Source organism: Scyliorhinus canicula, chromosome 10, assembly GCF_902713615.1.
Source record: "Scyliorhinus canicula chromosome 10, sScyCan1.1, whole genome shotgun sequence".
NCBI lineage: Eukaryota > Metazoa > Chordata > Chondrichthyes > Carcharhiniformes > Scyliorhinidae > Scyliorhinus > Scyliorhinus canicula.
The window spans coordinates 86,527,720-86,539,465 of NC_052155.1; the positions used below are offsets into that span (position 1 = coordinate 86,527,720).

At 44.6% G+C, this 11,746-nt stretch overlaps 1 protein-coding gene across 4 annotated transcripts in view; it reads right to left on the bottom strand.

Moving 5' to 3' along the window:
- prkdc (protein kinase, DNA-activated, catalytic subunit) overlaps positions 1-11,682 on the bottom strand; it is a 277,499-nt gene extending 265,817 nt beyond the window's left edge. For all 4 annotated transcript variants that reach the window (XM_038809307.1, XM_038809305.1, XM_038809306.1 and 1 more), the window contains exons 1-3: positions 11,382-11,682; positions 4,305-4,381; positions 3,361-3,453 (exon numbers count right to left, since the gene is read on the bottom strand). In XM_038809307.1, the coding sequence (XP_038665235.1) occupies positions 3,361-3,453; positions 4,305-4,381; positions 11,382-11,547 (336 nt within the window). In that variant the 5' untranslated portion in view covers positions 11,548-11,682. The remainder of the gene's footprint in view (positions 1-3,360; positions 3,454-4,304; positions 4,382-11,381) is intronic.
- Positions 11,683-11,746: the final 64 nt, after the last annotated feature.

Below are 11,746 nucleotides of genomic sequence, written 5' to 3' on the forward strand. Positions count from 1 at the left end.
CTGCAGCTGTACATAACTCTGGTGCGGCCACACCTGGAGTACTGCGTGCAGTTCTGGTCACCACATTATAGGAAGGATGTGGAAGCTTTGGAAAGGGTTCAGAGGAGATTTACTAGGATGTTGCCTGGTATGGAGGGAAGGTCTTACGAGGAAAGGCTCAGGGAATTGAGGTTGTTTTCGTTAGAGAGGAGAAGGCTGAGAGGTGACTTAATTGAGACATATAAGATAGTCAGAGGGTTAGATAGGGTGGACAGTGAGAGTCTTTTTCCTCGGATGGTGATGACCAACACGAGGGGACATAGCTTTAAATTGAGGGGTGAGAGATATAGGACAGATGTCAGAGGCAGTTTCTTTACTCAGAGAGTAGTAGGGGTGTGGAACGCCCTGCCTGCAACAGTAGTAGACTCGCCAACTTTAAGGGCATTTAAGTGGTCACTGGATAGACATATGGATGAAAATGGAATAGTGTAGGTCAGATAGGCTTCAGATGGTTTCACAGGTCGGCGCAACATCGAGGGCCGAAGGGCCCGTACTGCGCTGTAGTGTTCTATGTTCTATGTTCAGTCTTGGTAACTCCTTTACTGGCCAGACTCCCATTTACAATCCTCCATAAACTTTAGCTCATCCAAATTTAACTGGCCAATCACTTACAGGTTCATCTTACGTTTCACATTTTGGAATTGTGCCCATCCCACAGGTGCTCTGCCTCTTTCCTGAGCGCTCCTTCTTCAAGACGCTCATTAAAACCTACCCCTTTGATCAAAGTTAGGAAACCAAAACTGACCTGATTGTTTTTGTTCTCCAAGCAGGCTGCTGAACTGCACAAGTCCTGTTATGTTTAATTCTGAGTGTACCTGTTCAGGCTTCTTTTGAAATTATTTTTTTAAATATTTTTATTCTCCATTTTTACATTTTCTTGAGAGTTTACACCCCACCAACAAATAGTAAACGGTAACAAATACAGTGTCAATCCCCTTATCAACAACAACGATCCCATCCTCCCACCGTCCCAAACAGCGGCCCATCTGACAATATAAGCATCAAATAAAACAAACCCTCCCAAGGTGGGAAAAAGGAAAAAAAGGAAAAAAGGAATCAGGAATCGCCTATGGTCACCATTGACATATAGAGTCCACTCCCCAACTCCTCCCCCTAATATTCAATGCCATCTGAATGAAATGAAATGAAAATCGCTTATTGTCACGAGTAGACTTCAATGAAGTTACTGTGAAAAGCCCCTGTGAATCCCCAAAAGAGTACCGTTAATGACACCCATGAATTGTAGACAATCCCAGACTCCTCCCCTTCACCCCGGCTAGACTCACCGGAACCTGTTCTACCAGGCTCCGATGGCCGCAGCCCCTCCCCTCCCTCGCTCCCGTTCACTGGCCGGCTTAAACCGGCCAGCGTGGAGACCCCCGCCCGGGTCTCCTTCCCCGGTCCCAGGAAAACCAAGAAATCCCCTTTAGCATACAACCCCTGCATATACACCCAAGCCCCAAAGAACCATCATTGCAAATGAAAGTCCCATCTCTTCCCTTGTCCAAATATATACACCGTTAACTCATTTGGTACATACACCAACACGCAGTGAAAAACTAAAGTTACATGAGGCTACATCGGGACACGACCATTTCTCAATTCTGCCACAGTCCTTCTGCCTTCGCAAACTCCTCCGCTGCTTCCGCCGTCCCAAATTAAAAGTCCTTGGATTTGTAGGTCATCCTCAATTTAGCTGGATATACTATGCCGCACTGCACCTTGCTGATGTATACCCGGCTGAAGGCAGCCCGCCTCCTCGCCAGCTCCACCGTAAAGTCCTGGTAAATGCGTATACCAGCTCCAGCCCACTGCACCACCCGCTTCTGCTTTGCCCAGCACAGGACCTTCTCCTTCATGCTGTACCTGCGGAAACACCGAGTCACTACTCTTGGCAGCTCACTCGCCTTTGGTATAGGCCTCCACGACCGATGAGCCCGATTCAGTTCATTATCGGGAGGGATCGTCCCCCTCCCCCAAGACCTTGGCGAACATTGTAGCAAAATACTCCGTCGGCCTCGGGCCTTCCACGCCTTTGGGCAGACCCACAATTCTCAGATTCTGTCGTCTGGACCGGTTTTCCAGGTCTTCCATTTTAGCTCGCAGGCACTTGTTGGTCTCCATCACCCTCCACAACTCCTTCCCCATCAAGGTGAGTTGATCACTGTGCTACGATAATGCCTCTTCCACTTCGTTCAGTGTCTCACCTTGCTCCCGCACCTCCGCCGCTGCACTTGATACCGCCGCCCTCACCGGGGCAATCGCCTCCTCCACCAACACTTTCAATACCTCCCCCATCTCCTTCTTCATCGCTTCCATCTGCTTTGTGAACTGTTTTTCAAGTTCCATGGCCATCACCTTGGTTATTTCTTCTGCCGTGAGCAACGCGGCCTCCCCTGGTGCCCCAGCCTCCGCTTTCCTTGCAGTCCCCGCGCTGACCTTTCCACTCCCCAGCGGGCTTTCATTAACCCCTTTTATTACGGCCGTTATTTTCCCCAACTTGGACATTTCACCTCACTGTGCCTTCTTACAACTTTTGCAGCCTCTGTTGCCCCTGGGACCGGGCATTGTTATGGGCTAGGGTTTAGAGAACCCCAAAGTGTGTCATGGAGTTCCCCTGACACACAACTTTTAATAGATTGTGGAATGGGGAGCACACGGCCCACTCTGCAGGTGTGGTACAGCAGAAATGGAAAAGTATTTTTGAAAACAAAACAATGTTTATTCTATGAACTCAAGTTAATCTTTTTAAAACATGCAGTGAACATCTCAGCAACCATTAATTAAAATACAACCCCCAAAGAATAGAACACTAAGTAATACTTTAAGCTTTCCTTTTAACATCCATAAGAATTAAAAACACTTTTCAACAGAAGCACATTAGGTTTACATTTACTACTGAGAACATTTATAATTCTGAATTCACCAAATGATCAAGAAATAGTCTTTTGATTGCAGAGAGAACAACAATACAGCTGCTTAGTCTGGCTTCTGCTCCAACGCTGTTTTCTTTGTTCTTTGAAACTAAAACACACCCTGCAGCCTTCTCAAAAACAGAAGTGAAAAGCTGACAGGCAGCCCAGCTCCACCCACTCTGATATCACTGCAGTAATAAACAGCCATCTCTTAAAAGTAGTCTCATTACAGATACTTATATACACACCCATTTATAAACATTCATTTCTTAAAGGTACTTTCACATGACAGCATTAAGACCCCGAAAATTCCGTTTCCGAACGGGAGCCCTCCAGTGTGCGGCTGCCTCCCGCCCGCCGTCACCGGAAGTTCCTTATTTTGAAATTATGGCACAAAGTCCCTTACCTTGATTTCAACTGCATATGGTCCAACTGTCGCTTTAATCTTTTCAACAAATGCAGTAATTAACTTCAAAACGTCGTCTCTACAATCCCGAAACTGGAAATCCAAATATAAGATTTTCTACTAAGTAGTTTACACAATAAATTACACAAGAAAAATTTTAAGAACACGTTTTATCTGTCGAGATGTTAGTTTTTGCTCAGTGACAGAATGATCATTTCTGAGTCTGAAGGTCTCAAGTCCCAAAATCTAAAATCAAAATTGGGAGCACAAAACCTAGTTTGACGCTGCAGTGCAGTACTGAGGGAGTACTGCATGGTCGGAGGTGCAGGCATTCAAATGGGAAGTTAAATAGAGACTCTGCCTGCTCTCTCACGTGGACATTAAATATTTTATGCCACAATTTTGAAGAACAGCATGTTCTCCCATCTTCAACATAACATCTTCAATATTAATCCCTAAAACATAGGAGCTGGTGGTGTAGTAGTAATATCACTGGACTCGTAATCCAGAGGCCCAGATTGCTCCGGGGACACAGATTCAAAACCCAAAATTAAATTAACCCATCTGAGTCACTAATGTCCTTTAGGGAAGGAAATCTACCACCCTTACCTGGTCTGGCCTACATTTGACTCCAGACCAACAGCAATGTGGTTAACTCTTAACTGCCCTGTGAAATGGCATAGCAAGCCACTCAATTCAAGGGCAATTAGAAATTAGCAACATATACTGGTCTTTCCTGCGACACCCATATCCCATGAAAGAATTAAGAAAACAAATTTACCTGACCATTATTACATTGCTGATTGTAGGAAGTTGCTGTGCCCAAATTAGCTACCGAATTTACTACATTAAAAGAGTGACACTGGCAGTGATACATTTTTGCAAATAATGCAGTCATTAAAGGCATTATAGAAATGAAAGTCTATTTTTGATGGGAAACTTACGTCTTCATTGCTTAGCGATTTTCGAAGGAAGATTAGCAACCCTTCATCCTTGGAGAACATCAAGGAGCTGTGTAGGGCTGCATACAAACAAAAGAAATGTGAGCATGTACTATCAAAAGAAACACAATTTATACCATAAAAGACCAATGCAAAAGCATGGAAATTTATTTTTAAAATGGAACCAGTTATTGAAGAAAATATATTAGCAATAGAAAGGTATTTATCCTAATTCAATATATTCAGTCAATTTACTCAATATTATCACAGGTTCGGATTTTAACTGTTGATCAGCAAGTCAGTGATGAACGCTAGTACATCTAAAATAAATGTAGTCTTTTGCAGTAACGTTTGTGGGGAATTGAATGATTACTTTTCTTTGGTCAACTAAAGTTGCTCTAGGCTGCACCCAATCTGAATCAATAGCCTTTGCCATGTAGTGAAATACATAGTAACACAAAACATACAGTGCAGAAGGAGGCCATTTGGCCCATCGAGTCTGCACCGACCCACTTGAGTCCTCACTTCCACCCTATCCCCGTAACCCGATAAACCCTCCTAACCTTTTTTGGTCACTATGGGCAATTTATCATGGCCAATCCACCTAACCTGCATGTCTTTGGACTGAGAGAGGAAACCGGAGCACCCGGAGGAAACCCGCACAGACACGGGGAGAACGTGCAGACTCCGCACAGGTAGCGACCCAGCGGGGAATTGAACCTGGGACCCTGGCGCTGTGAAGCCACAGTGCTATCCACTTGTGCTACCGTGCTGCCCACAAATAACGTCATTTAGAATCCATAAGTCCCAACTGCCTGAATTCCCTGATTTCAGACAGTGGCAGAAATGACCCAGTCACTTTCCCAACAGGAAGGGGTGAAAATCAGCATTGCTTCATCTCATGCCACTCACATATCCCCCAGTGACCTGCAGAGCAAGATAGGTGTGAAACAGGAGGATGGGCGAACAAGGAAAGAAATAACAGTGTGCATTCATACAGATCCTTTAATAAAGTTCCCGTGATGCTTCACAAGGTGATAATGAACTTAACCACAGATAAGATGATCAAATATATGGCGAAAGATTGGGATTGGAAAAGCTTTTTAAAAGCTGGAGAGAAGTAGCGAGGTAAAAACAATTTAGGGAGTGGGTTCCAAGGTCAGACTGAAACAACTGTATGCTTTGACACCCATGAAGAAATGAGACTTGTTTCCAATGGAAACAAAAAACATCTATTCATTCTTGGTAATGTTATGTTGGAGCAAGAGGTGGCTCATCCACAACTGCAATGGAGCTCTGGGCTGCATATCATCAGCATACACATGGAAACAGAGGAGAGAAAGAAACCAACAATCAAATTTTAGGTTACTCGGCAGTGATCACGTGCAAGAGGAGAACTGACTGCTTAAAAACACGAGCTACATTAGAGCAGATAAATTAAATCAAGTGATGGTGGCCAAGGAGTTGGGCCATGGAAGAGGATGGAACAGCTAACTAAATCAAACATGGTGCAGATAGCTTGCCATGGTCATGCCATGGGGAATCGCATTGGTGACTATGACCAGGGCAGTCAGTTCCAAACACAGCAAAAGGCCGATTGAAGGAATTCAAACTGGAAACTGCTGGAGATAAACAGAACGAGCTGTTGAAAGTTTCTTAGCTACAAATAGAACGATTTAAGATGGGAGACTCAAAGACAGGTTCTTTGAAGAGATAAGTGAGAGGCAGTTTTGAAATGGAGGGGAATAGTAATGAGAATTATTTAAAACTATCGAGGATTATGACAAGTCATTGAGTGGTCAGGATTTAGTGCGGAATGGATCATGAAACAAAAGTCTGATAACCATGGATGTGGAAGGCGCTAATTAGTGACATGGAACCGGATTTTCAGCACGAGTGGAGACAGACAAGCATGTCATTTCCCACGACCGGAAGGTGTACCCATTTGCCTGTACTATCCCACCAAGGGCCATTTTCCTGAAGGCCAGATCAGGGGCCAAATTTTTCAAGTCAGCCTGCAGGCCCCCAGTAGCGTCTGCAGTACAGCAGCAACCGAAAGGCAGCTTCCAGCAGCATAACAGGGGCCAGTGCTCTTGGCAGACCATCTCCCATCTTCCCAACTGATCACAGCTGCAACCACAGGCTGCCATATATGGAAGGGCTCTCTTGCCTACCAAAATGTTCTGGGAGCTGTGACTATTTTTAATTTCACTTTTGTAAACGAAGAGAGCACATCTCTCTGTCTCAACTGCAATAGCAGCTTAAAGGGCCTTCAAGCTACTCTTAACTAGACTACGGTCATGTCACAACTGATCCATCAGGCAAAGTCTATGCTAAGGTACTGCTCTCAACACACAGTGCAGGATCATATCGTGCATTTCATGGAGACATCAGGTTTCCCCCTCCCCATGTGGAAACTCTGCCATGGATTCTGGCCTGGGAGATGGGTGGGAAAAGAAGAATTAGTAGCCAAGCCAGCCTTGTCAATTATTTCCATCTTTGGGATGAAGTTTATAAACTCCTTATACAATGTTGGACTTCAGAATCAAAGGGAGAGATCGGAAGTCTTAGAGGAAGCAGCTTTGTCATCCAGTCGGGATAGCCTTCCACAATAAATCTGCTATGAATGTTATCTGTGTGATAGGAAATGTGATATTCCTACAGAGAGCCAGTGACCAGTTGCACATGTGACTTTTAAACTGGGGAGGTAGAAATGAAAAGTGCCCTGGGGAATAAATCAGACAACGGAAGTTGCATATATAGGTCATGGTAGCAGAGTATCCACAAAAAGGTGGGGTGTTGGGAAGGTTTTGACCAATAAGCTCAGCTGGGCAAGAATTGTCAGTAATTAGAAGACAAAGGATGAGGAGGCTTTTATTAATGACCTTATCAGTTAGACACAAACTGTTATTTTTCGTACAATCCTTTATTTCAAAAAAAATTTTAAATAACATTTTTTCTTCCAGGTTTCTGCAATACGACCCCAACTGCCAGAAATTTGTGTTAAGTTCCACTATTGAGTGTTTAAAGCCAAGCCACACGGGTTACAGAACTGTTAGTGGCCAGAAAATAGCTGGACTCCGTACAATACTTTGTACGGAACCTGAAACAGCAGAAATGTACAGTTAGTAAAACCCAGTAGTCGTAATTTGCCAATTCTGCCAGTGCTTTAATCAACCAATCAGAAGGGCAGAAACAAAGTAAGCACCAGAACTGGAGAACTTGCTTTCCATTTCTAAATCACATCTATTAACGAACCACGCTCCCCATATTCCTTCATGTTTTTTGCTGAGGGCGGAAGGGGTGATCTCTACAACAGGCGTAGATAGAAAGAGAAAAAAATGTAAATAAAATTCAGTTAAGCTGTGAACATTAAAAGTTAGAACCGGGAGATGAGGGCAGGGGACTAAAGTGATGCTAGAAAGATGATAAAATACTAAAATTCTACTGTATTGGTTTCAAAACATGCCTCATGAGCATGGGTTTTTGTTTGAGCATTTGTCTGTGTTACTAGAAATAGTCTGAGCCTGTAATCTATTAACTAGATTATGATAATTCAAGGTTACTGTTCAACACAAATCCATTCTTCTATTGATAAAGGAAGATGGCTCTGGTTGTTGGAGGTCAATCATCTGAGATCCAGGACATCACCTGCAAGAGTGGCTTAGGGTACTTCCCCTAGGCCCAACATCTTCAACTGCTTCATTAATGACTTCTTTTCATCATCAGTTCAGAAGTGATGTTTGCTACAATTGCATAATTCACAGCTCCTCAGTGCAGCGAGACATGGACATATGAAAGCTTGGGCTGTTAACATTTGCACCACACGTGTCCCTGAAATGACCATTGCCAACTGAGAATCTGACCATCACCCCTGGACATTCAATGGCATTACCATCACCGAATCCCCACCATCAACATCCTAGGAATCACCATTGACCAGAAACAGAACTGGAACTAGCCATATAAATACTGTGGCTACAAGGGCAGACCAGAAGCTGGAATCCTACAGAGTAACTCACATCACTTTACAAAGTCTGTCCACCATCTACAAGGCACTTCAGGAGTATGATTGAATACTCTCCACAAGTGCAGTTCCAACAACACTCAAGCCTGGCATCATCTAGGACAAAGCAGCCTGTTTGATTGGCACCCCATCCACACTCACTTCCTCCACCACCAACATTCTGCGGTAGCAGTGTGCACCATCTATAAGATGCATTGCAGGAACTCACCAGGGCTCCTTAGGCATCAGATTTCAAACCCACAACCACTATCACCTAGAAGGACAAGGACAGATACATGGGAACACCACCATCAAGGGGTTCGCCTCAAAATCACTCATCATCCTTCCCATTATGACCATCGCTGGATCAAAATCCTGGAATTCCCTCCCTAACAGCACTGTGGGGGTACCTACAATTCAGGACTGCAGCAGTTCAAGGCAGCAGCTCACTAGTTCTCAAGGACAATTAGGGGTGGACAATAAATGCTGGCCTAGCCAGCAATGCCAACATCCCATGAATGAATTTAAAAATCTTAATTATCATAATGGCTGATTAAATGCAAGCAACGTCATCTGTGAAGGGTAATCCCAGCTGAAGCGTAGAAAGTTTTAAAACATGACTTTTGACAAGATGCTGCACAAGAGGCTGCTACTAATCTTACAGTAATGGGTCTTCAATATAAACCAACTGAAGGGTAATATGGGGCTGGTTTAGCTCAGTGGGCTAGACAGCTGATTTGTGATGCAGAACAAGGCCAGCAGCGGGGGTTCAATTCCCGTACCAGCTGAGAATTCTGAATTCTCCCTCAGTGTACCCGAAGACGCCGGAATGTGGCAACTAGGGGCTTTTCATTGTAACTTCATTGCAGTGTTAATGTAAGCCTACTTGTGACAATAAAGATTAAAGCAGCAGGCACTGGAGCAGTGGATAACGTTAAGAATAGTGCTGAACACCCAGGATTGGTGCGCAACCCTGGATTCAGATGCTTAATCCAAATGTGTCAATTTAATAAAATGGATGACAGAAGTGGATCAACCTGGTAGCATTGTGGATAGCGCAATTGCTTCACAGCTCCAGGGTCCCAGGTTCGATTCCGGCTTGGGTCACTGTCTGTGCGGAGTCTGCACATCCTCCCCATGAGTGCGTGGGTTTCCTCCGGGTGCTCCGGTTTCCTCCCACAGTCTAAAGATGTGCAGGTTAGGTGGACTGGCCATGATAACTTGCCCTTAGTGTCGAAAATTGCCCTTAGTGTTGGGTGGGGTTATGGGGATAGGGTGGAGGTGTTGATCTTGGGTAGGGTGCTCTTTCCAAGAGTCGGTGCAGACTCGATGGGCCGAATGGCCTCCTTCTGCACTGTAAATTCTATGATCTATGAACCTCAATAGCTGTCAAATACCTACAGAAAATGTTAAACATTATAGGGCAAAGTAGTGCATGGGAAGAGAAGAACTGGAAAACACATGCTGGCTGAGACTCATTAAAAATATGGAGGCATTAATAAATGTAATCCTTAAATATTAATCACTGCAGAACACTAAAGATAACAGAATGCTTAAAGAAATAGCCAGAAAGTGTATAATTTGAAGGAGGTCATGCTTAAACTGTAGCATTCCCCACCAGCTTTGAATGCCAGGAATGTTGAAGTTGCACAGGTAGGGCACAGCACAGCTACAAGGATGATTGGAAAAACATGAGCTTATAAAGCCGTGAAGCAACCAAGAGGACACTATAAAAAAGAAATGACAAAGATACTAAATAGAAGCAGTACAAAGGGATCATGGATTGAACTATTGCAAGTCGAATTCAGGACTGACATCTTCACACAAGTGTGACCAACAGTTATCAAAAGTAGTATGGACAAAATAAAAGAAATGATCTATTTAAATGGGATAGAAAGGAGAAAGGAGCTGCAGATTCATCTGATCAAATTAAATAAAATGGAGTGGAGGTACCTTCTTCAAATCGGTATCAATCCTAAAATTTATACTCAGCAATTTGCTCAATTTTCCAAGACACTTCGCCGATATCAAAGACTTATTTCAAAATGCCTTAAAAAAAGGTCTACCCCCAACTGTTCTAGTAGAGGTCACCAGTTTATTTTTTATTGAGTTGGGGGGTGAGAAACAGCACAATACTCGATTAAAGTGTTTACTATTAAACAGTAAGAAGTCTTACAAGGCCAGGTTAAAGACCAACAGGTTTGTTTGAAATAACTTGCTTTTGGGCCATAGCTCCTTAATCAGGTGAGTCACGAAAAGCTAGTGATTCCAAACAAACCTGTTGGTCTTTGACTTGTTACTGTGCCCACCCCAGTCCAACGCAGACATCTCCACATCATGTCTACTATTTTGAAGTTGTACCGAAGTGACTGCTTTCCAGCTGACTTGCATAACGCTTTGGAATAGAGATCGTTCTATATGCAACTTAGAAGAGTCGGGTCCTCGCTGGCTAATGCGACATTAAACCAATCCTCCCACCTTGTTTTGCTCCACATCTCCATTGGAAAATCTGCAAACGTTAAAAAGTGTCCTGTTCTACATTTTTAAATGCCACACAAAAGGGAAAGTGATTTTAGTGGAACCAGAAATAAATCCAAAAAAATGTACCCAGGTGAATGAACCTGGTCCCAATTGTCCTTAAATTAACGAAGCAACCACTGCTTTTTATTCTGCTGCCGAAGTTAATCTTTTGACTCCCGTGCGTAGGTTTGTTTACAAGATGTGCTAACTTTTCTTCCAACTACACCAGATGCGCAAGGTGTTTCTCTCCATATTCCAGAATATGACCCCCTTTTATACAAACTGACTAAGTACAAATTTAGTCGTTGCTACAATGTCAGCTTGGCTCTGACTGAAAGAGTAATGGTATTCCAGTGACGAGTACATGTTTAGAAAGGTGTGCGGGTGCAGCAACGTGCACAGGTGAGTGACTTGATCATTCCTGCAGGTGACCGCACAGAGCCACCCCTGGATACTGTGGGCTTCGTCCTACCCGGGGGCCCGCCCGGGAAGCTGAAATTCAAACCTGCTCGCCCCACTGAACGGAAGCAGCAGCCTGACTGCAAAATACGCACCCAGCCGGCTTTCCTGGCCGCTGTGCAGAAAGTCGTGGCTGAGGTTGGTGACGATGGTGAGCGAGGTCATTGCAGCGCTCTTGCTGTCGCTGGCTGACAAGAGCTGCTGGAGCTGCTGCAGCCGCCGCTCCGGCTCGAGGCCGGCCCCCTGCGTTCCAGCGGCCATTGTCCCGGCGCCGCACGCAAGCCAGCTCCACTTTCCACAGCCCGGGGAATGATCAGTCCGACCGAGGGACCAATCCCACCCCTCAACACGTCACAAACATCAGCCGTCCAACCGGCTTGGAAAGCCCATTTAAAACAACTTCCGGACGCGGGCTCGGTCTCCGAGGCCACGCCCCGCTCTCTCCCCTCCACCCCCCCCC